The following is a 27,145-nucleotide window of genomic DNA, read 5'->3' on the forward strand; positions in this document are numbered from 1 at the left end:
AAACCAGCGCATGGACTCTGGAACACTTCGCCAAACCAGCGCCGCTGCAGAACCACTGCCTGTGTACACAGGTCATCATGACTTCCAGAGTTTTTATCGTAGAAAGTTAAATTGAGTTTGAAGTGCAAACAGCCAATCAGAGAGCAGGATTGCCCTTGTGGAGCGTCTCTCTCACACACACACACACACACACACACACACACACACACACACACACACACACACACACACACACACACACACACACACACACACACACACACACACACACACACACACACACACACACACACGCTCTCTCTGTGTGTGGTGTTGTCAGAAGTTGGAGCTCTAACAAACTGAGTCTTTCTTCAGAACAAGCAGATTATCGGCTGCAGGATTAAACCGGGACACCCAAGTCGACCACGAGTGGTCCACCGTGTTACCATGGCAACGCCCCCCCCCCCCTCCAGCGTGTGTGTGAGACACTGACTTGTTCAGTCTGATATTTCACTGTGTGTGTGTGTGTGTGTGTCTCTTTCACATGAAGTTGGTTTTCGGATGAAAAATAATTTTTTATTGTTCAGTTTGAGTTGAAAACTAGAAGAACGGCAGAGAAGTAAACAACAACAACAACAACAACAACAACATCTAAAATGAAGCGATAAACTTATAGAAACACAAACAAATGAAGAATCCGCCCAATCAGACGACGGCGCGGAGACGTCCACTCCCCACCTTCTTCCTCAACACCTCCACCAGCCGCTCCAACCTGAGGAGGAGACAGAAGGAGGAGACAAGAGGAGGAGACAAGAGGAGACAGGAGGCGACAGGAGGAGGAGACAAGGGAGGAGACAGGAGGAAGAGATAAGAGGAGACAGGAGGAGACAGAAGGAGGAATCAGCAGGAAACAGGAAGAACAGAATTAAGCATTAGCACCATGTTTCCAGCTGCAGAGGTCTGAACCCTCAGTGTGGTCTGACAGGTTCTGTGTGGCGTGGACGGAGGAGGTGGTGCAGTGGGAAGCTGTCCCCATGTGACTTTGGGAGGCTGTGCGAGTCTCATCAAATGAAAGTAATAATCACAGATCAGAGCAAACACCAGCTCTCTCTGCTCTTCAGCGCCGGCCGCCCCCCTGCTGGCGCCGGGTTTGAGCCCGGGAGGACGGCGCGGGACGCAGACGGACGACTTAAGCTGTCTTCATCACGAATCTCATCCCTTCATCTTCAGGCTGATGAGAGGAGCGGCGGCAGCAGCAGAAGTCACGTTATTGAGCGCGGCGCCGTCAGCGCGCTTCAGGCCAAATCTGCAGGATTAATTCTTCCTGATGGAATCGAACCGATGCCCGCTGAATACGAATCATCTCCACCAAAGCTCCTTAGTCCCACGCGCTTAACAGGCCTCTGAACGCCTCCCAGAGAGCGCCGCAACATGTTTCACTCTGACGACTCTGTAAGAGTTTCATGTGAGAGCGTCGGGGCGCTCCACTGTGCCTCAGAGCCGCCGTAAACCCACTGACACACAAACCCCAACTGAGGCCAGAAAACCTGGGACGGCGAGTCCCGGCACTCCGACCCGGAGCCGGGAGAGACAACAGTGACGTCACAGTTCATCACTGAACTGATGAACTAACCAGCAGGTCAGTGAACTAGTGAACAGGTTAACCTGCCTGCGGTTGCCATGGGAACGGGAGGAGAGTAACACGGGAACTCGCACCTGTGGACTTTCTCCACTGCGTCTTGCTCCGCCTCCTGGCAGCGGCGGAGCTCCGCCTCCACGCTCTGCTTCTCCAGTGACAGCTGCCGCAGATCCACCAGCAGGGGGGCTCCCTGAGGGGGCGTGGCCAAAGAGGGCTGAGGGGGCGGAGTCAGATCCTGAAGGCTGACCCAAAAATAAAAACATAAAAACCAGAACTGGGCCCAGAAACAACAGATTATACGACTTGTTAAGGTCCTTCTCCGCTCACCTGCGTCTGGACCGAAGAGCCTGAAGCTCCGCCTCCAGCCGCCGCCGGTCCTCCAGTGCCCGGTCTCTGTCCCTCTGAAGGCTCAACAGCTGCTCCTGATTGGACCAAAGAAGCATAGGATTGAGGCTCAGGAGAGAGCTGATTGGCCGAGAGCGCCGCCGCTCCGTGTTTTAGTGCAGCGACGGCGAGCGCTCTTCACACCGGGGATTAATTAACTAATGGACTCATTAAGAGCTTCGCCCCGCTGCAGCTCCAGGTACCGAGCAGGGATTTCTCTGTTTGTTGATCAGGACGAAGACGAGGAGGAGGAGGATTAGGGAGGCGTCCTCACGTTTCCATAGAGACTGTAAACAATGTGTGTGTTACCTGGCTGCAGAGGCCTTCATCTGCTCTGTCCCTGTGGAGGCAACAGACTGTAAAAGATGGCGGAGGTCTCCGAGTTAAAAGCTAAAATCTGACCCTCACAGACAGTCTCCTCCACCTCCTCTCTCTCTCTCTCTCTCTCGCTCTCTCTCGTAGCTCCTCCGCCTCCTCTCTCGTCCTGCTCCTCCTCATTAAAGCAGGAGGAGAGGGTTTAAAGTGCGACTTCAAACGGAGGTAAATATGTGTCTTCTCCTGCGGGGCCGGAGGAGACGCTTCAAACGAGCCGCTGGTTTATTAATCCACATCTTTCCAAACGCAGCGTCGCCACGGTGACCTTTAACATGACGGGGGAGGGTCAACCGGGGAGGGGGTGGGGGGTGGGGGGTGGGGGGGGGGGGTAACACCTCCCTCAGCACGAGGAGACGGCATAAACCAGAGAGAGGAGGAGGAAGAGGAGGAAGAGGAGGAGGAAGGACGAATCTTTAATTACTGCAGGAGCAGGACAGGAGGTGAGGGAGAGTCGGAGAGGGGGGGTAATGAAAGGAACGTACTTTGAACTTTAACATGAGGAGTGAAGGTCAACAAAAGAGGGGAGCCGGGGGGGGGCGGGGGGGGGACGACTGGAAATGAGGGGAAGCTTTAATTATCACAATGGAGGAGCTTCCTGGTCCACCAGGAGGTCCCGGTCCTCGTTCTGGTTGTGGGAGGACAGTCGGAGCCACCGAAGGTTTTTGCAGTTTGGATGGGCAGAGCTAACACCAGTCCACCAATCAGCTCGTCTAATGCAACGACCTCTGACCTCTGTCACTTCGTCCGACCCTCCTGAGGCCAACTACACACTGAAGAGCTGCTCCCTTCTTCCTGCCTCTCAGGTCCAGGTCCAGGTCCAGGTCCAGGTCCAGGTCCAGGTCTGGCGGTGGATCCTGAGCAGCTGCTGGAGCCTCGGAGTGAAATGAAAAAGCTGCGCAGGCTTTAATCCTTGGGAGGCCCGGCGCTAATTAAAGAGGCTTCAGGAGGAAACGTTAATAACATTTAATTTGTTTCCACAGAAAGACACAGACGCAGCGACACACACACACACACACACACACACACACACACACACACACACACACACACACACACACACACACACACACACACACACACTAACCTGGCTGGGCTGCTGCTCACTGTCCTGCATGAAGTCCTCCAGACGTTTACACTGAGGAGACGACACCAGAAGTTAAATGTTAAAACTAGTTAACAGTCGCCAACCAGCAGGTCGCCACCAGTCATCAGTCAACCACTGGCTGAATAAAAGTTCAACCAGCTGAAATTTAGCTAAAACTTAACCAACCATAGTTAAACAGCAGGTTAAACATCAGTTAACCAGCCGGTTAACTATGAGGGAAGCAGCTTTTTAAATATAAGTTAAACTGCAGTTTAGAAATGAGTTAACCAGCAGTTTTAATGTGATATGAACAGTTTAAACACGAGTTAACCAGTAGGTAACTGCTGTGATGGTTCATCTTCAGTGTTGATGTGAGTGAGTGAGTGAGTGAGTGAGTGAGTGAGTGAGTGAGTGAGTGAGTGAGTGAGTGAGTGAGTGAGATACTCTCCTGTAAATAAACTGTTTACAGTATATTTCGAGCTTCCAGTCTGTAAAGATACAGTGTGTGTGTGTGTGTGTGTGTGTGTGTGTGTGTGTGTGTGTGTGTGTGTGTGTGTGTGTGTGTGTGTGCGTGTGTGTGTGTGTGTGTGTGTGTGTGTCCAGCTTGAACTTTTATTCGTGGATGTCAGAATGAACTGTGCTCGCAGACGGTGGGTAGTGGGAGTGTCCCAGTGTCCGTGCAGTGGTTCTCGGTTCAGTTCTGCAAGGCTTTCAATGACCACGTGAAACACGGAGAGGAGAACGGCGAGTCAGTGAACGCATCACGCCGGGTTCACTCCTCCTCAGACACGAGTCCTCGGTGGAGTGCCCGCCTGCGGGAATCAAACCCACAACCTTCAGGCGAGGGAGCTGCGCGGCTGCAGGTGAGCTCCAATAAGGTGTAATAACCTGTAATTACCTGATATTAGTTCAATAAGAAGCAGCTGCCGGCCGCCGCTCACTGAGCGCGCTCAGAGAACGCACCCCCCCACTTTTCTCATATTTCCCAGAAGCCCCGGCTGCGGGGGGAGATAATCCCTGAGAGATGAGGAGCGTGAGCGCGGGATCGGCGAGCTGCGGGGGGGAGGAGAGGAATCCTCCAGCCTGGAGTGCTCTCTCTCTTCTTCTTCTCCTGCGAGGATTACACCGGCATTTGAAACATATTTCTGTGCGGCGCGGCGGCAGCGCAAGGGTGGGATTAAGGTGTTACCGTGGAGGGGTGGTGTTAACGCGGAGGGGCGGGCTGTTAAAAGATGGCGGCGGGGCGAAAATCGACGCGGTTAGCGGCGGTCGACCCGGGGATGCCGTGGGACGCCGGTGCGACGCCCAGTTTTGCGAAGGTTAATGGAGGTGGGGCGGAGGTTCACTGCACACGCTGTCCCGCCTCAGCAGCCGGCCGGGGGGCGGGGGGTGGGGGATAGGTGGCAGGGGGCTGGGGGTGGGGGGCTGGGGGCGGGGGGCGGCGTGAAGACCAGAGCAGAAACAGACGAGGAAGAGAAGTAAAGTGTAAACAGTCCTGAGAAACTGAGTGGGATTCAGAAACGTTGTGACGGGGGCAACAACAGACTGTAAAAGGTTGCTTCACGTGTAAAATGTGACGACTGAGGTCAAAGGTCAGCACGTCGGAAGTTCAGACTTCAACATTTCAAATTTCTGGGATTATCAAGAGCTTCAGGGATTCCACCGTCTCCAGTGACTAATGTCACTCAAACATTCAGAGAATCAACAGAAATCAGGAAGAAGCAGAAACAACTGAAACACTGAAATCCACCGTCTGTCGACACACGTCACTGGAGTGGCTCCATTTTCAAACGCAAAGTTTCAGGTTCGATCCCCCGCCGGCTCTTCGGCCCCGTTTCCATGACAACGTTGAAAGGTGAAAACGCCTCGTTTTCATTTGAGAAAAGTTTTGCATTTACCCAGCAGCCATTTGAATACGATGTCCCTTTAAACGGCCACTAGTTGGTGCCGTTGTTTGTTTTAGTACTGAAACCACTCGCACACGCAGCAGAGAACAATGAGCTCTGAACATCGACAATGGGAGAACACGGACATTCTAGTGGATTGTTATTATGGTGACTGTCAAAATAAAAGTCCCAGGAGACTACAGACTGGGAGTCATGACACCATGGCGGAAACGCTGTTCTGATTGCAGAAGAACTAGTTACTACAGCCACATTACTCATGCACAATTTCAGAAATGTGCATTTCCTTCAGAGCATTTTTCGAAAAGTTCCACCTCAGGAGCCTTTTTTAAAAAGTTGCATTTCCAGGGGCTCTGAGCGCCGTTGTCGTGTAAACGGGGCTTCAGTGGACAGACTGAGCGACTTGCTGCTACACTGGTGTGTGTGTGTGAGTGAATGTGTTTCACAACGACAAGGAGTCACTTCTAAATCATCTGTGGACTGGAGTATTAGTATTCATGGTATTTGTGTGTAACTGTTTCTATCTTAAATATTTGTATTCAATTTATTTATAATTTGAATGTAAACCTGGACCTGAGCCTGTAAATAAAGTATTTTTATAAGTAGTAGGGTGGTTTTAAAGTATTTGTACATAAAGTAGTTGTATCTAAAATATTTGCAAATAAAGTATCTTAATGCATAGCGTTTATAGTATTTGTGTTTTAAAGTATTTGGAATCTCTTTTGTTTCATTTTTTCGGTGAACCACTTTGTCCTCTTCTGCTCCCCTGACGATGGTTGTCGTGGTAACCCGTGTTTGGCCATGCTGCTGCAGTCCCGTTGCCATGGCAACAGTCAACTGTCAGTCACAAATGAAGGTGTCTGATCTGAGGCGAACATCGGAAAGGGGCGGAGCTTCTGGGCCCCGAGACCACACGGCATGCTGGGAGCTCTCTCTCTCTCTCGCTCTCTCTGTCATCCCTCCATCAGTCAGACTTCTGGTTTTTCATTTCACCCCCATTCCTCCTCCTCCTCCTCCTCCTGATCCTCCCACAGAGAGCGGTATATGAATCAGGGTGAATTGTGGGTAATAAATCCGGCGCTCTGCAGGTTTTGGTAATAAACTCTGTGAACTGAACTCAGATAATAATCATCCTCAGGAGGAGATTTCTTCTTCTTCCAACTTTAAACTTTTTAATCAGTCGCACAATCACCAACTATTTACCCTCATCACCACGGCAACCGGTGTACGCGTACACGCCAACCGCTGCACACAGCTGCCACTGCGCACGGCCACCGCCACAAATGTGCACGTGCAAACGCATGCACAACACCGCCGAGCTTCTCCATTCCCTGCGCCGCCACTGCACGGCCAACACCACTGCACGGCCAACACCACTGCACGGCCAACACCACTGCACGGCCACACCACTGCACGGCCACACCACTGCACGGCCACACCACTGCACGGCCACACCACTGCACTAAGACGAACAGAAGTTTCTGGAACATCCAGCAGGTTCTCAGTGACACAGCGACCACCCGCCCCATAACACCTTCACAGGAGGACGGCTCACCTTGGCCACGCACGCGTCTCTCTCCTCCATCACAGCGTTCATTTCCTGCGCCGTGATGTTATTTCTTCGTTGCCATGCCAACCGCAGCCGCTGAACCAGAGTGGATCCAACGTGGCGAATCTCATGTGCCGAGTCGGCCTCGCAGACGCAGCGGAGGAGCTCGTCCACGTCCTGAGGATTGAAACAGCAGCGGTTATTAACCCGCGTGAAGAGGGGAAACGACCGCCAGGGTTAACTGGTTAACAATACGGTGACTAGTTGTACCTGCTCGCGGTCGTCCTGGTTACTGCTGTCGGTCCTGGAGACAGAAGAACAAACTATCACCGCCAACTAACTACCAAACACTTAACCACTGAGAACATCTGCTGGTTTAGATGATATTTTGAGATAGCTTCACAATAATGGATGGACGGATGGATGAACGGATGGATGGATGGATGGACGGATGGATGGAAGGATGGATGGATGGATGGATGGATGGATGGATGGATGGATGGATGGATGGATGGATGGATGGATGGATGTTGCAGTCATTGTGTTGTGTAGCTCTGAGCTTTGGCCCTGTTGGCGCCACTGTGCTGCCCATATTACAGGTGGACGTGTGGATTAGTGAGGAGTAGGAGGAGGTGGGGTCCTGTAGCGGTGAGGAGCAGGAGGAGGTGGGGCCTTATCGCAGTGAGGAGTAGGAGGAGGAGGGGCCCTGTAGCGGTGAGGAGCAGGAGGAGGAGGAGGAGGAGGAGGAGGGGCCCTCTGGGGCCCCCGAGCTGCACATATTGCGGCGGGCTGTAGATGACCGCGGCGCCGCTGCAGTAATTTCCGGCGGCGCTCCCTGAAGTCGCCGTATTTTTGGATTCGTGGTGAAGCGGCAGGAGCGTGGGCCGAGCGGCCGGCAGCAGGGGAGGAGGAGGAGGAGGAGGGAGGGAGGGGGTCTGTGCAGCTGGTTACTAGCTGATCTCCTCCTCCTCCTATGGGAGGCTCTTTTCATTGAGCCTGATGCTGCTGCTGTAATAAACTGTAATAAGGTGGCCGAGGAGGCTCAGCAGGGAGAGCAGGTAATGAAAGAGAGGACGCTCCAATAATGCTCCTGCTGCACCTCCTCCAACTCCTCATCCAACTCCTCATTTAACTCACCACCGCTCCTCATCTACCTCCTCACTGCTCCTCCTCAATGCTCCTCCAACTCCTCCTTTAACTCCTCACCACTCCTCCAACTCCTCAATGCTCCTCCTCAATACTCCTCCTCCAACTCCTCCTCCAACTCCTCACTGCTCCTTTAACTCCTCATTGCTCCTCCAACTCCTCCTTTAACTCCTCACTGCTCCTCCTCCAACAACTCCTCACCGCTCCTCCAACTCCTCACTGCTCCTACTCAATACTCCTCCTCCAACTCCTCACTGCTCCTTTAACTCCTCACCGCTCCTCCAACTCCTCACTGCTCCTACTCAATGCTCCTTCTGCTCCTCATCTAAAACTTCATCTAACTCATCACTGCTTCTCGTCTACCTCCTCCTTTATCTCCTCACCACTCCTCATCCAACTCCTCTTTTAAAACGTGACCTAACTCGTCCAACTCCTCACTGCTGCTCCTCACCACTCCTCATCTACCACCTCCTCTAACTCCTCACTGCTCCTCCTTTAATTCCAGCTCAACACAGCAAAGAGCAATGAGGTCCAACATGAGGTTCTGGACCCTGCTGAATGCCGGTCAATGTCACACACACACACACACACACACACACACACACACACACACACACACACACACACACACACACACACACACACACACACACACACACACACACACACACACACACACACACACACACACACACACACACACACACACACACACACACACACACACACACACACACAGAGTCCTGACAGATGGAACATGCTCCTCCATATTCTGGCCCTCATAAAAAGGATTGTGGCCTCCAATATCAATTACCTCCTCCTCCTGGGGGTGGGGGGTGGAGGGGTGGGGGGGTTTACCTCTAATTAGATTTTCTGCTCAATTTGGATCTTTCAAGAGGATGAGAGCTCATTTCACAGTTTTTAAACAAGACTGGGGAGGAGGAGGAGGAGGAGGAGGTGGACTCATCAGTAACTCAGAGCAGAGTACAGAGGAGTCAGGAGGAACCAGCACCTCCTGCAGGAGAACTCACTCCGACCCCGTCACAATCCAAACTGAACCTTCTGGTATCAGAAGGTGCAGCTGGTGACACGTCAACCTGACGACTAGTTAACTGGACAACGACTCAGTCAACTAGTCCTGTGGAGTGAAGAAGGTTAGTTACTCGGCCACTTGCTGCAGACGGCGGACGCGGAGCAGAGCTTCATCTCGCTCCTCATTGGCCAGCAGGAGTCGTGACATCAGAGCCTGATCCCTTTCCTTCTGAGCAGCCAGCACCTCCTCCAACACCGCTGAGGAGGAGCGGAGGAGAGGAGGAGAGGAGGAGAGGAGGAGAGGAGGAGAGAGGAGCTGTCAGGTGAAGTAAATCAAGGTGTGTGTGTGTGTGTGGGGGGGGGGGGTCAGATGAAGATGAGGAGGAAGATCTCCCCCTTACCTGTGGGTCTCTCCCAGTGTCGCACCTCCTGCAGCTCCTCCCTCAGCTCCTCCTCCACCTCTCTGCTCCTCAGCTCCTTCTCCTTCATAACGAGCTGCTCCTGCAGCTGCAACACACACAAACACAAGTCACACCCACAACTCTGTGTGTGTGTGTGTGTGTGTGTGTGTGTGTGTGTGTGTGTGTGTGTGTGTGTGCGTGTGTGTGTGTGTTCACCGTGCTGTTGGTCAGTCTCAGGTTGTCGAGTTCTTTCAGGAGCAGCGAGATGTTTTTATCTTCATTAAAATGTCGTGGTGGGTTCAGACTGAGGACAGAAAACAACACTGATCACAACACAAACAATAAAACACAAAAACAACAACAACAAGCAAGACATGAGAAACAACTGGATGTTTCCGGGTATTTCAGTATTTTCCATGGTATTTTACAGTGTGACAGTGGGGTTCTGTGGTGTTTTGTGTATGTCAGGTAGTTGTTTGGGTGTTTTCAGTGAGTTCTGGGCTGCTTAAGTGTGTTTTGGGGTGTTTAGGGGCATTTCAGCAATTTTAGGGTGTTTCAAGGTGTGTCAGAGAAGTTTGGGGTGTTTCACTGAGTTTGGGGGTGGTCCGAGAAGTTTTGGGGTGTTTACATGCGTTTCTGAGAGTTTTGGGGTGTTTTATGTGAGTTTGGGAATTCTTAAGTGTGTTTTGGTGTGTTTAAGAGTCAGAGAGTTTTAAGGTGTTTTGGTGGGTTTTGGGGTGTTTTCAGTGACTATGGGTTATTTAAGTGTGTCTTTGGGCATTTCAGTGTGTTTCAATGAGTGTTCAGGGAGTCTGGGGTTGTTTCTGTGGTGTTTCAGAATCTTCAGTATGTTTTGGGGCGTTTCAGTGTCTTTCAGGGTGTTTTTGGGTGTTTGAGCCCCCTGGTGGAGACAAGTGGATCTGCATCTGTAGTTTAATAATAATTCTCTCATATCACCTTAAAGGTCACGGAGCGAGGGCGTAATAAAGCGGGTAAATAAGACGGAGGTGACAGTGTCGCCTGTAATTGACTGTTTCTGCTTTTATAAGAGCAGCCGTCAGTGATCGTCTATTTCTGTCTGCTCACACGCTAACGCTAATCAAATCTAAATTTAAACGCCCGCTTTCAGACACGGATGCAGCTCAGAGGCAGAAACACAAATTTATCTCAAAAAGCATCAAAAGAAGAAAAAATAAATAAATGGAAGTTTAATGAAAAGCAATAAAAGTTTTTAATAAAAATCCCCCGAGCGAAGAAACTAATCGACCACAGACGGCGAGACACTGAGGGGCTAGCACTGTGCTAATGCTAACGTCCGCCCTCCACACCGTCATTAACGTTCACTCTGTTTCGGAACGCCAATGTTTTACAGTGACGTGATTGGTCGTAGTGGAGACACGCCTCCTCACCTGTCCGCTGCACTCGACAGGTGTCTTCTGGGTGCGGGGCTAGGAGCAGCGCCCTCCTCAGGACTGTCTGCCCGAGGAGACGCGCCTCTGCTGGGGGAGAACCCCGCCTCCATCCCCCCTCCTGCTCCGGCAGCCTGGCCAGACAGCGGAGACACGGACCTCCTGGCGGGGACGGGTGAGAAGGGGTGAGACAGACATCCAGAGCGAGAGGGGGTGACACAAACCGAGTGTGGGAGAAAAATGAGACAGACCTCCTGATTAGGAGGGGTGAGACGGGTGAGGCAGATCGCTTGTATGAGAGGGGTGAGACAGAACCCCGGTTTAGGAGGGGTGAAACCGGTGATATAGACCTCCTCTGGGAGAGGGGTGAGACGGGTGAGGCAGACTTCCTGTGGGAGAGGGGTGAGACGGGTGAGGCAGACTTCCTGTGGGAGAGGGGTGAGACCTCTGTGAGATGCTGATGGGCTGAAAACAGAAAAGACAATGGAGGAAACAAGACATTTACAGTATTTCACTCTGAGGAGTATTTCTCATCAATGATGCAAATTAAAGTGATCAGAAATCAAGTTACCTTGAAAACCACCAACAACCTCCAACCTGAAAGAAGAAGAAACTGTTAGTACACACACACACACACACACACACACACACACACACACACACACACACACACACACACACACACACACACACACACCTCTCACTGCTGTCCAGTTGCAGTGTGGTGTTGCTGAGCTGCTGTCTCGCAGGTGAAGGCAGACGACGTCGCAGTTCCTCGTTAACTCTGGGATTATCTATGGAAGGAAACACACAGCAGCTGAAGTGTGTGTGTGTGTGTGTGTGTGTGTGTGTGTGTGTGTGTGTGTGTGTGTGTGTGTGTGTGTGTGTGTGTGTGTGTGTGTTCATCAGAACAAACATCTTCAAAACCTCGTTAAGGACAATAATGACTGTCCTCAACAAACCCACCAATCAGAGCGCAGCTCCTCAGGTGTAATTAAATTAGTGTCACATCCCTCGTTTAGCACTTATTGTTTCAAGGGTAATTAATCACACACACACACACACACACACACACACACACACACACACACACACACACACACACACACACACACACACACACACACACACAAGCAGCGATTCTTCCTTCAGACCCTCCAGATTAGTCCTGGTTCCGGTCTCAGACCCGATCCTCTCTGGGGTTGTGAAACAGCTGAATTTCACTTGTTGGAGAATAATTTCAATCACTTTCAAACTTTTCCTCATCACCCCCCCCCCCCCCCCCCCCCCTCCCTTCCCCTCCCCCCCCGCCTCTGATCTCCTTGTGGACTCAGGTCTGATTGAGCCGCCGGCTCTCCTTATTATTCATGTACAGTTACAGATGTGCTAATGTGGCTAAATCCTCCTAAATGAGCGTTCATGCCTCGCGCTCGCTTTGAAGTCTCGTCAAAGATGGAAAAATCTGCGGAAAAAAGGGAAGAAACTGAGGCCAATCAGAGGACCAATCTGCATGAGCCAATGAGGAGAGGCGCGCCCCCCCCCTCCTCCCCCCCTCCGCTTCATGTAATATAAACTGAAGTCCATTAATGTTTTAAGCTGTATTTAATACATTTTGTGCAGAAAGTTTGCAGCGCTGAGTGTCGGCTGCTCCAGCTGACTGCATGAATATTAATGACGGTGTTACCATGATTAAAGAGGCTTCAGCTCAAATCCAACACAATCCGCCCGTGATCCGCCCCGCCGACTGCACGCCGCCGCCACGCCGCCGCCACGCCGCACATGAATTTAGATACGGACATTAAGCCGAGCAGAGGCCCGACGTACAGAGGACACGCACGCACACGCACACACACGCACACACACACACACATAAAAACACATAAAAACACAACATACAGAAAACATGCAAACAATTCGGCCCTGACATCACTCGGCTGTCCGTCCAATCAGGAGCCTCCGCCGGTCTCAAACATCCCGACTGACAATCTGCGTTCACACATCCGACATCGGCAGAAAAAAACTTTGTCCAACTTCATTTCATCACAACGTCGTTCGGGTTTTTCTGGGACGGACGTTGCAGGTCAGAGGTCAGCCGACAACAGGCGACACGCAAAACCTTCCCTACAGAGTGTTCAAACAACTCCACCGTAACATGCAAGTAAATTTATTCTCTCATAACCACGGTCTGTGGACAATTCTCAAATCCATCGACAGTGAATACTTTTGGAAACCATTGCCAGAGAACAATTCTGAAATCATTTCCTGTAAAAGGAAAGAAGTTAACACTTCTGGAATCCATTGTCTGTGAACACTCCTGAATTCTGGGGCCTGTAAGCTCTTCCGAACACCATTGTCTGTGAACACTCCTGAATTCTGGGGCCCGTAAGCTCTTCCGAACACCATTGTCTGTGAACACTCCTGAATTCTGGGGCCTGTAAGCTTCTCCGAACACCATTGTCTGTGAACACTCCTGAATTCTGGGGCCCGTAAGCTCTTCCGAACACCATTGTCTGTGAACACTTTTGCCATCAGACTTGAATGTTGAATGAATGTTTTCACCTGTCCAGGTGCAACCTGCCTTTTGTCCAATGAGAGCAGGACGTGACTCCGCCCCCACAAACACCAACACAACAAATGATTCTTCACTGACGTTCCAATAGTTCAACACGTTAGCACTGGTCAGCACTGGTCAGCACTGGTCAGCACTGGTTAGCACTGGTCAGCACTGGTTAGCACTGGTCAGCACTGGTCAGCACTGGTTAGCACTGTTCAGCTCGTAGTCTTCTGTGGCTTCGAGCAAAACACGAAGCTGTGCTAACAATGCTAAAGAGGCTATTTAGCCAGCTAACAGACATGCTAGCTGCTAATCATGGAAATGAATTAATACTCGGGCTAAAGTACTTGATTAAAGTAGAATGACATCACTACTCACATCCTATTGGCTGAGGACAACAGAGACTTCTGATTGGCCACAAAGAATACAGTTTTAAAAAAAAACGTGATATAATAACACACACACACACACACACACACACACACACACACACACACACACACACACACACACACACACACAGTCTGCAGTTGAAATGTAATTTTATATGTAAACATTATAAACATTCACAAATGTTTCGAAAAATTCATTTAGTAATATTAGTGGAAAAGAAAAATATTTGTTTGTTTCCATTTGTGAAGTTTGTTTGTTTGTTTGTTTGTCTATTCTACATGTTTATTTATGATCAGACGTGTTCGTGTGTGTTTGATCCGGCGCCACGGAAATCCATCGTCTGAACAGATTGAAGGAGCTGCTCTGTGTGTGTGTGTGTGTGTGTGTGTGTGTGCGTGCGTGCGTGCGGTGTGTGTGTGTGTGTGTGTGTGTGTGTGTGTGTGTGTGTGTGTGTGTGTGTGTGTGTGTGCGTGCGTGCGTGCGTGCGTGCGTGCGTGCGTGCGTGCGTGCGTGCGTGCGTGCGTGCGTGCGTGCGTGCGTGCGTGCGTGCGTGCGTGCGTGTGTGTGTGTGTGTGTGGACCACCCACACTGCAGGTTTAACACAGTTCACATGACTCTCTCATTCACTCTTTGTCTCACTCGGCTTTTGTCTTCTTCATCTGTGAGTAAATTAAACTACTGACCGCAGTGTGTGTGTGTGTGTGTGTGTGTGTGTGTTTGAAAGCACTCAATCAAAATAAAGTTTTAGAACAAGTTAAAGTTTACCCCCCCCCCCCCCCCACACACACACACACACACTAATGGTATTTGTTCATGAATGCCATATAGTGTGAAAGTTCTACATTTGATTCGTCAGTGTGAACAAACACTTCCTGTCTGAACACGCGATCCACCTGAAAACCTAAAAACCTGATTGATCTGATCCTCCCTGACCCAGTACTTGACCCTGTACCTGACCCAGTACCTGTCCCACTACCTGGCTCTGTACCTGACCCAGTACCTGGCTCTGTACCTGGCTCTGTACCTGATCCAGTACTTGACCCAGTACCTGGCTCTTTACCTGGCTCTGTACCTGGCTCTGTACCTGACCCAGTACCTGACCCAGTACCTGGCCCAGTACCTGACCCTGTACCTGACCAAGTACCTGGCCCAGTACCTGGTTCTGTACCTGGCTCTGTACCTGATCCAGTACCTGGCCCAGTACCTGGCTCTCTACCTGGCCCAGTACCTGGCTCTGTACCTGACCCAGTACCTGACCCTGTACCTGACCCAGTACCTGGCCCAGTACCTGGCTCTCTACCTGGCCCAGTACCTGGCTCTCTACCTGGCCCAGTACCTGGCTCTCTACCTGACTCACCTGAGAGCCAGAACCTCCTGATCAGCCCGAACGCCTCAAAACCTGATCCACCTGAAAAACCCTGAACTTCCTGAACACCTGTTCAGGTGGAGGACAAACCCTCTCTGTCACGTCAGTCCGTGGCATTGTCATGGCAACCGGCTCTCTGTGATCTCCTGCGGGTTTGATCCCCCGGTGTCACGCGGCGCTCTCAGCCGGCAAACATCGGATGTACCGATGTCCTCGACTCAAGATTTACTCTGCAGATTAAAGCCGAGGCCAGAACCAACCGGCACCACCACTCTTTCATCACTCACACGTTCATCAATCCATTCACTTCATGCACATCAGAAAAAATCTTTTAGTAGGAGTAGTACTAGTTAAAGCAGTTCTGGCTGCAGTAGAAACTGTGTGAAGGAGCACGGCTCCCTCTGGTGGACACACTGAGTACTTACAGCTTCGCCGGTTCTCAACAAACTCCTCAGGTTCTAGATCAGACACAGAGCAGCTCCTCTTCATCACCACCTCGACTACACCCGACACTACACGGTAGCAGTAGTTTTAGCTGTCATGGTCGTTTTATTAACTGTGTACTGACCTTTGTACATGTCCACCAGAGAGTCACGGAGCTCCTTACTCGGCGTCCAGGAGGTCAGACCGGTTTCCTCTGGAGGTGTTTCACTGCAAACACAAGAGAAACACACCAGGTTGAGACACGCACACACACACACACACACACACACACACACACACACACACACACACACACACACACACACACACACACACACACACACACACACACACACACACACAAGCAGGTTCAACTGGTTTAACTGATATAAAGTGGCCAAACTAGTTCAAATTTAGCACCAAACCCACTCGAACGGTCACCTGCTGCAGACTATTACCAGTAGAAACAGTAGATTGAAGTAAACCAAGCAGCTCCATGTGACTATAGGACCTCAGGTCACATGATCCTGCCACTGGATAATCTGACACACTTCACCGTGTGAGCCGGCCTTAGGTCAGATCCGTCAACCAACCAACCACACCAATGCTATACAAGTTTAATGTATTATTATCAGTATTATTATCAGTATTATTATCATTAACCAATATGAAAGGAAATAAAAGCATCAGAATCTCTGCGTTCGCTCGAGAGAGAAATAGACAGTTTATATTCTTTAGATGATAAAAGCCTGTTTTTACGGCAATACATGGAATAAAACTGAGCTCAGAGTCAAATGTGACACGCAGATTTCTGACTTGTTCAGATGCATCGATGGACGACGTGAGTACTTGTATAAGACGTTTCTCTCTCTGAGCTTCAGGAACGATGCTTGAATATACAGCAGAGTATCATCTGCATACTGTGACAGTTGCAGCCATGTCTCCTGACGGTTTGCCAACTGGGAGAAGCTATAAACGAAAGAGCAAAGGGGCCCAGGATCGAGCCTTGGGGCACGCCACATTTTATTTCATGGACTCCTGAGGAAGACGAATCCAGAGTTACCATAAGTTTTCTGATCTGATCTACTGTAGTACCAAGGCTGAACTCTTGAGCCTGATATGATTTATGATTTATATTAAGGCGGTTTTTGTACTGATATTTCCTATAACCATGATTCCTCCTTAAAAAGCAATTAAACTGAACAAAAACTAGTTTCAAGGAAATTTAGCCTAAAACTGTCCGATTGGATTCTGTATTTAATAAAACTGTCGGATCTAAATTCTTCTTCAGGTTTCCCAGATGACCTTTTTAAATGTGTGACGGTTCATCAAACGTTATGAAGAAGTGATGTTGGGAGAAAACACCACCAGAATAAAACTGTCCAGAGTTTTTTCAAGTAAACGTCAAATCTTCAAGATTATTTAAAACAGATTTCTGGTTTTTTGATGGAATAAAACTGGTTTTGCTCTAAAAGTCTCTAATAGAGAACGTTGTCATGTTTGGAGGTTCTAGTAGCAAAGTAATTATTCAGTACCTGATTCAGCAGTTTTGTTCTTGAAATATTTGATTAATAATCATTACTCTGTTTTTCCTTCAGTCTCACTTCGGCTATCCGGCATTTTTTTTTTTCAATTTCCATTTGTTCCCATTTCTTTCGTGGAGGTATTGGGTTTCTTTCACAGACAATATATTCATAGATTACAAGTTATAGACACTCGATTACAGTTAATAGAAAATATAGATGACAGGTTATAGATAACAGATTATAGATAATAGCTGATAGATAAAAGGCGATAGATTACAGGTTTTACATAAAAGATGACCACGATAGATTAAAGTGTATAAAAAACATATTGCAGATTACACAGATTACAGATTACAGCCGTCTGATCTCTCACTGGATTTGCTGCTGCAGCTCACAGATCTTCCTTTTGGCCCTGAGCAGAGCGAACTGAACGTCCGCCGCTCTGCTGCTGCCTGACGCCATGAAAAAACACCTGGCTGAGGACGCACAGAACGTCTCCATGGCAACCGCCACACTGATCACAGGCGGAGCCAGGCCGCGATTGGCCCGCAGCTGCCGGCAGGTGAAATATTGATGAGGACTCGTTTACCTGGTGGGGCTGTACGTGATGTCACTGCGTGGTTGATGGTGGCCGATTGAATATGAAACACGACACCCGAACGCAGCATGTGGATGTTGATTGTTTATTGTTTATTGAAGAAAAAGAAATGGTGGCGTCAGAGCGTCTCGGCCTCACGCAGCAGTTTGTCCAGCAGCGCCACGTCGACGCGGTGCTTCATCACGAACCGCCCGTTCAGGTGGAACACCGGGATGTCCCACCGGTACCGAACGCACCACGGCCGGTTCTCTGGGAGGCTGATGTCCACCTGCTGCAGCACAAACTGACACACACACACACACACAGGTTAGCGGTTTGCTGTATCACACGTACACGTACACATACACATACACATACACATACACATACACATACACGTACACACACTCACTCTGTGTTTGAAGGGCTCCAGCAGTTCTTTGGCTTCATCACACAGAGGGCATGGGTCCTGTCGGGACAGTTGTAATCTGATTACACTGACAAACAACTACACTACTCACAAGCTGTCATCTGATACTGTCACTACAATTATGAGTTTCTTTTAGTTGATACAAAGTGCAGCAGAAAGATATGGACGTGTGAAAAAGAAAATAATTTACAGTCTGAATTCAAGAGGTCACATGATACATAAGTGTTTATTGACAAAGGTTTACACGAGTGTTCGCTGATGATGGTTTGCAGTAGTGTTCACGGACAGTGGCGTTGCTACCTTGGTGTACAGGGTGAGTGTAGGTAAAGTTTTGGTAGAACACAGTCGGAGCTGCAGAGCTGCAGGTCGACTCAAAGTCTTCAGCAAAAACATTTCATCTGAGAATAAACAGACACAAACAAGCTGTTACTAACCTCCAATCACAGAGCAGAACACATCATCCCAACGGACAGACGACCAATCACAGAGCAGAACACGGCGTCGTCACGGACAGATGATAAAATGTGGCTGAGATCTGGTTAAATGCTTGGTTACAGATGAGACGTACACAGGCCGGTCAGTGACACTAGTTAGTGACACACACACACACTGGTTGTTTAGGTTACATGACCTCCAGTCAGCTGTTTGATTGGTCCACATTTACTTCTCAAACCATTTCAGTGCAGAAACTCAAGCTTGAGTTTTTCAGGCAAACGAATTCTCTCAAAACAGTAAAATTTATGTTATTAATTTGGAGAAAAAAATATAAAAAAGGTTGAATTTTGGTTTTGGTGAATAATACTTTTAGAGAAAATATATTTGGGCCATAGATGGTTAGTTCTCTTGTCTCAGGAGATCTAATGGCAAGATTGTGATTTCAAATCTAAGTAGGCTTCCATCTGGAACCACTAGATGTCACTGTTTGACAACAGAATGCTGCTACGGTACAAATTAGTGGAATAACTTCAGAGCAATCCAGAGCACCCAGAATTAACCCAGACACAGGAAGAACATGCAAACTCTTAATGTAATAAACACAGTCAAACAACAAACAACAACAAAAAAATGGTACCTTGTGTGAATAACAAAAATATGTAATTATGAGTGAGTTTTTATCATATCAGAAAGCATTTGAAATAAAGTAAAATCTTGATGATTCCACTTGTATCCTTAATTCTGTCCCGTTTTTATTATTTATTTTTCCAGATTTCCATCTTACATTTATCATCGCTCAGTTATATATTTCATTATTAATTTTCCTTGTCTAATGGCTAATACTGCAGGTTGTGCAATTAGTATGAGTGCAGCGCCCCCTGCTGGGCCCCTGCATGCTGGGGGCGGTAAACCCCGGATGTTGGTTTCAGTCTGTGGTAAGTGAACACATCATCATCATCATCATCATCATCATCTTCTTTGAATATTGTTAATTATTTTGCTTTTGTGGTCAAGTGTGTTTAATGTACTTTATTTTAGGACGTGCGTTGCCTTCTTCATTTCTTACATTAACCTTGGCAGCTTTGCTCGCTAGATCTCATCTGAGGCTGAGCAATTCAAATAATCTCATTTTGTTTTGAAAGTTCTGGAAGCTTGGTCGTTTTGATCTGGAGAAATATTTCCACTGTTACTTTTGACACAATAAATGTTCAATAGAAGGAAGTGACTGTTGTCAGACACTCAGCCTAAACTAAGAAAACTGTCATTACTCTGGAAGAACCTCATAAAGTTAACTTCTGCATGTTTTTCTTTTATTATAATCAAGCTGGGGTGTTTTATTTTTTATTTTTTTTTCAATATTAGAGCAGGTTTTCCCGTGGAAGTTGTGAGTATTTGGAACGCCTCATTATGTATATAATATTGTTAAATAAAGAATAAATTAGTTAAATGGCATGTTTTAGGAGGCAGCAGCTTTTAAACGTCCCTTTATCCCAAAAACCTAGAGCTGCTGCCGTCCACCGCTTTCCCCAATAACACCATCCTTTTTTCATTTTGACATTGAACCGTAGTTAGCCTGTTAGCCTGTTAGCTCACTCGTGTATTTCTCTGGTGTTTCACTGGACTTACCGAGTCCCCGGTCCCGGTTCTGATCTCCTCCGTCCCGGTTCTGATCCCCTGTGTCCCGGTTCGGGTCTCCTCCGTCCCGGTTCTGATCCCCTCTGTCCCGTATCTCTGTCCCCTTTGTCCTGGCCGTTTCTGTGATTTTAAATGATTTTAAAACTTTGGAGCCGAAAACAAACTCACGGACGTGTTCTTCCTCTACGTCTGATTTAGTGTCACTTTTCTTCTTCTACGCTCCAAACAAACCGTGTCCTCCGACTTGTGTTACACATAGATGTATGTGAGTAGAGTAAACCTAGACATATTTAGGTAGAATCGGCGTTCGGACGTAATGCAAGTAGAGCACAAAATATAGACATATATAAGTAGAATACAGCCCCAAGTCGAGCAGTCTGCAACCTTTAGGACCAAAAAAGCGGTTTGTCCACAGAGAATATTAACATTAAAATAACATGACAGCATGACATTTGTTAAACTGTGTATTACATGTAGACAAAAAGTACTGTGATATTTAATGAAGAAGTGTTTATATACAAATAGGACGAGGGGAGTCATCAGAGCAGCATGTACTGGGTGCAATCGATCGGTTACTTTATGTATATTTATCTTTATTGTCAACATTTTCCAGTATGTTCATTTCTATTGAAGAAGGTGGTGTTTCCACCTTAGATATAATCAGAACTCACTGACTTTACGACACACCTTTACCTGCTTCGTGTGCATGTATGCAGTTGTGACGCAAAAAAAAAAAGTCCATCCATCCATTTTCTCCCTCTTCTCCGTTTCTGGGTGGTGGTGGTGTCAGTCTGAGCACCGTCACCCAGATCACGTTGCACCCATAAAGAACCTTCCTGCAGGTGGAGAGCCCACGGGAAGGTGGCGCCCGGCGTGGGACATGAACCCTCTACCTTGAGACTGAGAGTCTCATGCTCTACCTACTGAGCTCGCCGGGGGCATAAAAAAAGTACAAATTAAAATGTGGCCTTTGAGGCTAAAAACACTTCTGGTCACAACTAACAGATGCTCTTTACGATCCTAACCTCAGAGGGAACTCTCTATTTATATATATATTTTTCTTTATTTCTTAAATTGAGCTCATTTTAATTAGACCTTCATTAATAGCAGTGAACGTATTGGAAGAAAAGCGGGTCCTCATCCAAGATGGCGGCAACACAACTCAGATCCAACAGATGGCAGCAGACAATGAGTCAGAGTGGTTGAACAATATTTCATTTTATTACAAAAATCTACAGGAATGTCAGAGGTCACGGTACTGAGGACAATGGTCAGAGGTCATCGACCTGATGAGGAGCAGGAATCTTCCTCTCCAGAAGCTGATTGGCCAGATTTTCCATCTGTACAGACAGGGAGGAGAGCTGGTCCACGGAGCAGTTCTGAAACACAGAGACACTCGAGTGAAACGTCCTCAATGGTCGTCCTGGACTCACTGCAGCAGGCACAGAGTGTGATTGGTTCCTTCTCAGGTCATGTGACTCACCAGCAGCCTCAGGTGTTCATTGGTGGAGGTCTGATTGTGGGCGGAGCTTAGCTTGTCCTCAAGATTCTCGATGAAATCCAGCATCAAGTCCAAGACCTCCACCACAGACCTGCAACAGAGAGGACCACTGAGGACCAGGATGGACTCATGCTGGTTACCATGGAGACGGCAGGTACCTGTGCAGGTGACTCGGGATGGGCAGGTTGTTTCCGGTGTCTGGTTTCATCAGTCTCTCTCTCAGCCTCTTGTGGTTTCTCAAAACCTGCTGCAGGTGTTCATTCAACATCTGGAACTCCTGGAACCTGCGAGCTGAGAAGCACAGCTGGATCAGAGGGGGGGGGCGGGGCTTCTGTCGGCCCACTCCGATTGGACGGAACTCGTTACCTCCGCTAGCGGAGATAAGAGCCGAGACTCACCGAGGTGGAACCTGTGAGTGACGTCTGCGCTCTGCTGCTCCTGCTGCAACAGCTCCACCTGCAGGCGCAGCTGCACACAGCAACAACACGTTTACTCTCACATTTGTGTGAACATGTAAATTTACTTCTACAGTGTGTAAACAACGTGCCTGGTCCAGCTCCCTCTTTGCTCTCATGTGTTTCTCGGCTTCGTACAGGTGCGATGAGAAGACAGGGTCTTGGAGAAAAGTCGTTTCCTCCTGAAGACAGAAAAACAGTCCGGATGACAAAGTGTCGGAACTTCAGATGATCTGGATTCCAGAGTGTCGGTATATATGTAGAGTGTGTGAGGCTTCACTGACCTCACGGACGACTCCCACAGAGACACAGTTGGACAACAGCTGACCAGCCGCAGACTCATAGTTCCACTGAAGACTCTGAAACAACAGAGGGTGAAGTCTCTCAGTACCTGCTGCACGAACGAAACAGTATAGAAACACGTTCTGGTCTCGAGGTGAGCATAATCTGAACTCTTTTTATTCTTATATCATTTAGATTTAGTGAGAGTTCAATTGTTGTTTTTTTACATTCTTAACATTTTGACCCACAATCAGCTCTCTCACTCTCTCACACACACACACACACACACACACACACACACACACACACACACACACACACACACACACACACACACACACACACACACACACACACACACACACACACACACACACACACACACACACACACACACACACACACACACACACACACACACACACACACACACACACACACACACACACACACACACACAAACCACTGTGATGTTTCAGAAGTTGTCCGGTAAATGACTAAACTTCACTGTTTCAAAACTGTCGCGTTCTGAAGTCCTGAGGAACCACAGAGACTCGGAACCAGGCAGACCGGTCCGGTGACACCGGGGAACCGGGGCACCGGGGCACCGCTGCGGGCTTCTCCTCACCTTCTCCTCAGACGTTAAGCTCCGGTCTTGAACTGTCGCCATCCCCGCGCTTCTGCCTCGTCTTCTTCTTCTTCTTGTTTTTTTCCCTTGTTCTTCTTCTTCTTGTGCTGTAGTGTGACGCTGGGTCCTCAGCAGCGCCCCTTCAGGACAAACTTCAGTTACTTCATTACGACGTCCCAGAGCAGGACGTGCGGAAAACATATAAATAAAAAAATAGAAAAACACATTATGTGTATTGTATGTTAATACAGAGGCACTATTTGGAGCTAAAACCATTAAAAACGTAAGTTTCCAATTCTTTATGTTGAAAGTCCGTCTTTCTACATGTTTTAAATCTATAATTCTATCTGTTTTAATCTACGATTCTATGTGTTCTCCGTCTATAGTCGAGCAGGGCGGCTAACAAGCTAACGAGCTCCATAGTGAACCGGTGGACTACGCTAACGGGTCAGAATCTGTTGATACCGGGATTTAACGACCAGTGCCGGGCCGGGCCGGGCCGGTCTTGAACGGTCAGTATGGAACTATGGTGGTCGGTGCGGGTCTTTAACGGCCCGCGGCTCGGTGATTAGCCCCCGGTAGAGAGAACTGTTAATCCTCCATCTGACGAGAAGAAGCTCCTCAGACTCTGTTCTGACCGTCAGGTGGTGAAAAAACTGAATTAAAACACTTGGTTTACCGTTTTGACTGAAGCATTAACATATTTAAAGTCTCCAGCAGTAAAGTAAATGAAGTTAAGCTACAGGAGTGGAAGAAACTAAATACTGAGTCATGAATCTACTCCTGACATGATTGGCTGACTCAGCAACAAAAAGCTCTGATCTGCATGTTTCATTGATTGATTGATTAATTGATTAAAGTCTGCCACGGTCTCCTGCAGGGATTCCACCACCTGATCGCGTCAAGACCACCGAGCAGGAGGAGCTGACCCTCCACCTCCTCATGACCTCTGCCCCCCTGCTGTAGACTGACACCAGGAGGAGCAGGAGGAGGTCCACTGCTGTAGACTGACACCAGGAGGAGCAGGAGGGGGGTCCTGATGGGGAACAGTGCTCTGAAGTCCCACCTGGAGACCTCCCAGAAGACGGGGGTGTTTCAGCTGACAGGGAAAGGTCTGCAGGAGGTGAGTGGTGGTGGATGTATGTCGCCCTCTGCAGGCAGTGACAGGAAATACAAAAACACCAGAGCTGCTGTTTCAGTGTGAAACTGGCCCAGAACATAAGAAAATGCAAAACTTTCGTAGCGTTTTGGATGTTTGTCTGCACGACAACAATCGGAGCAACTTTCCTAGTGAAAAGATGGAACTTTTCTGGAAACGGTTAGATTCTGGCTCCATGTTAAAGGGGTTTGTGCTGTGCATCCACATCCTGACCGTGATTAATAGTTCTTCTGCACATGCTCAGTAGATGGACAATAAGAACAGAATTCCTCCTTCTTGTCATGACTCCCAGTCCATATTCTCCTGGGACCTGGTAGTTTTATTTTGACAGCCAATGTAATAACAATCCAACTTGTTTGCGTTCTCCCATTGTTAATGTTTATAGTGTTTTGTTCTCTGTGTGCATGTGTGTGTGTGGTTTCAGTGCAAAAGCAACCAACAGCGCCCACCAGTGGCCCAACATGAAAATGACAACATTTTCAACTTTCTACCATTTCCATGTAAACGGACATAGTTTTCAAAATATTGCCTGTAAATGCGAAACATTGCTGAAACACTGTTTTTTTCACTTGAAACGCTGCATACATGGGATCAGAGTCTTCAGAATCCAGACCTCGGCATCAGTTTTCTCTGCACTCGCATCTAAGTTGTGCTTTAGTTTGATGGTTGTCTTCAGGGTCGGTCCAACGATTCTGGTCTGGTCTTTCAGTTTCCTGAAGAACTGCAGAAACTCACCGCCAACCTGAGGACGGTGGATCTGTCCGGGAACAAGATGGAGGTTTTACCTGCCGCCATCGGGAACTTCCTCCAGATGAAGAGTCTGACGGTGAACTCCAACCGGCTCGGTGAGTGACGGCCGAGTCGTCCTCCGTAAGAAGAAAGTTTGGCCGAACAAAATGACGTCATTTGGTTTGGCTGCACACACGTTCCAGCTCACCAATGACTCAGTCACTGTTTACTAATGTTTAGCATGTAGCCTCAGTGCTGTGTGAGCCCCGCAGCTCGTTAATATGTGGGAGGTCGGAGTTACGTGATGCCCCTGAACGCAACCAGCCTCTGTCCTCAGCCGGACTCCCTGCTGAGATCGGGAAGCTGAAGAAGCTGGAGACCCTGAGTGTGACGGGCAACCGGATCCAGCAGCTGCCGCCCACCGTGGGCCAGCTCAAAGCCCTGCGGACCCTCAACCTGTCCGGCAACCAGATCTCAGAGTTCCCCTCTGGGCTGGGAACCCTGAGGCAGCTGGACCTGCTGGACCTGTCCCGGAACCAGATCCGGAGTGTCCCGGCAGAGGTTTCTGAGCTGCAGGCCATCGAGATCAACCTCAACCAGAACCAGGTGAACTGAGACCGAGATCTGAGTGAGCCACGGGCGGCGCCGGCTCAGTCGGACGCAGACGTGTCGGTGCGGATGTCGCGTTGCCATAGTAACTGGTTCTCCTCCTCCCAGATCTCGGTGCTGTCGGCGGAGGTGTCTCGGTGTCCCCGGCTGAAGGTCCTGCGTCTGGAGGAGAACTGTCTGGAGCTGTCCTCCATCCCTCCCTCCATCCTGACTCAGTCGCAGGTGTCGCTGTTCTCCGTGGAGGGAAACCTGTTCGAGGTCAAGCAGCTCCGAGACCTGGAGGGCTACGAGCAGGTGAGGGCGCCGCAGAGCAAATGACTGTTTACACCACAAACAAATGCAAAAAAAAAAAAACCTCCTCTAAATTGTTTTGGTCTGTTGTTGTTGTTCCAGTACATGGAGCGTTTCACGGCCACAAAGAAGAAGTTCATCTGAACTGTTGGTCAGCCGAGGCCCCGCCCCCTCAACCCCCTCCAACAGCTGCTGCTTCAAACCCAGCTTGACCACCACAGAAGAAGATGCGAACGCCTCTCTTTCTCTATAAACCGTTAATGTCCACACAGGAAGCACTACAAGAAGTTCTCCAGGAAGTAGTTTCAGATCTGCTGTGACTCGCAGTGAAACGGGATGATTGTCGAGGAAAAACTAAGAAAACTATGGAGGTCTTTCATTTTTTCAGGGTCGGAATTTTTCAGTCGTCCGTCTTGCATTTAGTATTTTATTATGAAGGAGACAACAGGAAGTTCCTATATATGTTTTTAATAATGTTAATGAGCACTGTTGAGCAGAAGAGGTGATTCTGAGATGAACGAGAGGTCCTGAAGGCATCATGCTCAGTAGATCCTCACCTCCTCCTCCTCCTGCACCTCTTCCTCCTCCTCCTCCTCCTGCACCTCCTCCTGCACCTCCTCCTCCTCCTCACATCTAATTTCCTCCCTGCTTTGTCTTTGCTTTGCTCTCAGCAGCGTTTCTTCCTCAGATGCTGTAAATTATGTAAATGAAGGCGGAGAATGTGATGATGTCATTAAACTGAACATCTTTACTTCATTTAAAGTTTTATTTTTAATCTGAAGTTCTTCACACCGTTACTTTAAAAACACTGATCACACACACGTCGGACCACTCTGTCTAAAAGCACGGTTCATATTCCAAACACAAATCGATCCCAGTAGAAGCCAGACACATTACAGTGTGCATCAGGACTGCTAAAGCCATGAAATTGTGTTCTATAAATAAAGTCCATTTAAAATAAAAAGACAAATACAGAAAGAATCAATGTCACAAAAATAAAAGCCTCAGAATTAGAACCAAACAAAGTTCAGGAAGCATTAGAGAAATCTGAAAGTGAAAGCAATGAATAAAAATAGTAAATGCGCTTAAGAAGGGAGAGTATCTGATTCCACAGTTACTCACACCAGTAGGTGACACACACACACGCACACACTCTCACGCACACACACACACACACACTCTGAATCTGTTCAGTTTAAACAGAAGCTGGATTTTGTTTGTGAACTGAATAAACAGACTGGAAGCACGAA

At 48.5% G+C, this 27,145-nt stretch overlaps 3 protein-coding genes across 6 annotated transcripts; 1 reads left to right on the plus strand and 2 right to left on the minus strand.

The window, feature by feature from the left end:
• Nucleotides 1-537: 537 nt before the first annotated feature.
• Nucleotides 538-20,461, minus strand: mipol1 (mirror-image polydactyly 1). Of its 3 annotated transcripts, none has more exons than XM_080479310.1 (15): nt 20,233-20,461; nt 15,784-15,866; nt 11,600-11,696; nt 11,474-11,499; nt 11,154-11,367; nt 10,903-11,064; nt 9,710-9,797; nt 9,494-9,599; nt 9,236-9,350; nt 7,185-7,218; nt 6,921-7,091; nt 3,462-3,512; nt 1,946-2,040; nt 1,696-1,860; nt 538-751 (listed from the first exon to the last, which is right to left on the minus strand). In XM_080479310.1, exons 2-15 carry the CDS (start codon nt 15,791-15,793, stop codon nt 685-687), a joined length of 1,401 nt encoding a protein of 466 aa, XP_080335436.1. In that variant the 5' UTR covers nt 15,794-15,866; nt 20,233-20,461; the 3' UTR covers nt 538-684. The 3 variants fall into 3 exon arrangements, with proteins under 3 accessions (XP_080335436.1, XP_080335435.1, XP_080335434.1); XM_080479309.1 differs by having other exon boundaries at nt 9,224-9,350; XM_080479308.1 differs by lacking the exon at nt 20,233-20,461 and having other exon boundaries at nt 9,224-9,350; nt 15,641-15,854.
• Nucleotides 20,462-21,435: 974 nt separating this feature from the next.
• haus2 (HAUS augmin like complex subunit 2) lies at nt 21,436-23,994 on the minus strand. The gene is made up of 7 exons (XM_080480680.1): nt 23,108-23,994; nt 22,482-22,556; nt 22,290-22,379; nt 22,141-22,210; nt 21,901-22,033; nt 21,725-21,833; nt 21,436-21,620 (listed from the first exon to the last, which is right to left on the minus strand). Exons 1-7 carry the CDS (start codon nt 23,381-23,383, stop codon nt 21,513-21,515), a joined length of 861 nt encoding a protein of 286 aa, XP_080336806.1. The 5' UTR covers nt 23,384-23,994; the 3' UTR covers nt 21,436-21,512.
• lrrc57 (leucine rich repeat containing 57) lies at nt 23,246-26,849 on the plus strand. Of its 2 annotated transcripts, XM_080480679.1 has the most exons (7): nt 23,246-23,390; nt 23,494-23,619; nt 24,074-24,230; nt 24,976-25,111; nt 25,333-25,601; nt 25,713-25,898; nt 25,998-26,653. In XM_080480679.1, the coding sequence occupies exons 3-7, from the start codon at nt 24,147-24,149 to the stop codon at nt 26,037-26,039; spliced, it is 717 nt and encodes a 238-aa protein (XP_080336805.1). In that variant the 5' UTR covers nt 23,246-23,390; nt 23,494-23,619; nt 24,074-24,146; the 3' UTR covers nt 26,040-26,653. The 2 variants fall into 2 exon arrangements, with proteins under 2 accessions (XP_080336805.1, XP_080336804.1); XM_080480678.1 differs by lacking the exon at nt 23,246-23,390 and having other exon boundaries at nt 23,505-23,619; nt 23,988-24,230; nt 25,998-26,849.
• Nucleotides 26,850-27,145: the final 296 nt, after the last annotated feature.

Source organism: Lipophrys pholis (assembly GCF_963383615.2).
Source record: "Lipophrys pholis genome assembly, chromosome: 14".
Lineage (NCBI taxonomy): Eukaryota > Metazoa > Chordata > Actinopteri > Blenniiformes > Blenniidae > Lipophrys > Lipophrys pholis.

Excerpts from the sequence above, each read along its gene's own strand:
- lrrc57 (XM_080480679.1), top strand. The coding sequence starts at position 24,147 with ATGGGGAACAGTGCTCTGAAGTCCCACCTGGAGACCTCCCAGAAGACG. Across the intron at positions 25,112-25,332 it reads GGTGAACTCCAACCGGCTCG|CCGGACTCCCTGCTGAGATC; the intron begins GTGAGTGACGGC and ends CTCTGTCCTCAG. Across the intron at positions 25,602-25,712 it reads TCAACCTCAACCAGAACCAG|ATCTCGGTGCTGTCGGCGGA; the intron begins GTGAACTGAGAC and ends TCCTCCTCCCAG.
- haus2 (XM_080480680.1), bottom strand. The coding sequence starts at position 23,383 with ATGGTTTTAGCTCCAAATAGTGCCTCTGTATTAACATACAATACACAT. Across the intron at positions 22,557-23,107 it reads GCTTAACGTCTGAGGAGAAG|AGTCTTCAGTGGAACTATGA; the intron begins GTGAGGAGAAGC and ends CTGTTGTTTCAG. Across the intron at positions 22,211-22,289 it reads CAAAGAGGGAGCTGGACCAG|CTGCGCCTGCAGGTGGAGCT; the intron begins GCACGTTGTTTA and ends TGCTGTGTGCAG.
- mipol1 (XM_080479308.1), bottom strand. The coding sequence starts at position 15,704 with ATGAAGAGGAGCTGCTCTGTGTCTGATCTAGAACCTGAGGAGTTTGTT. Across the intron at positions 9,600-9,709 it reads TGAGACTGACCAACAGCACG|CTGCAGGAGCAGCTCGTTAT; the intron begins GTGAACACACAC and ends TGTGTGTTGCAG. Across the intron at positions 3,513-6,920 it reads GAGACGCGTGCGTGGCCAAG|TGTAAACGTCTGGAGGACTT; the intron begins GTGAGCCGTCCT and ends TCGTCTCCTCAG.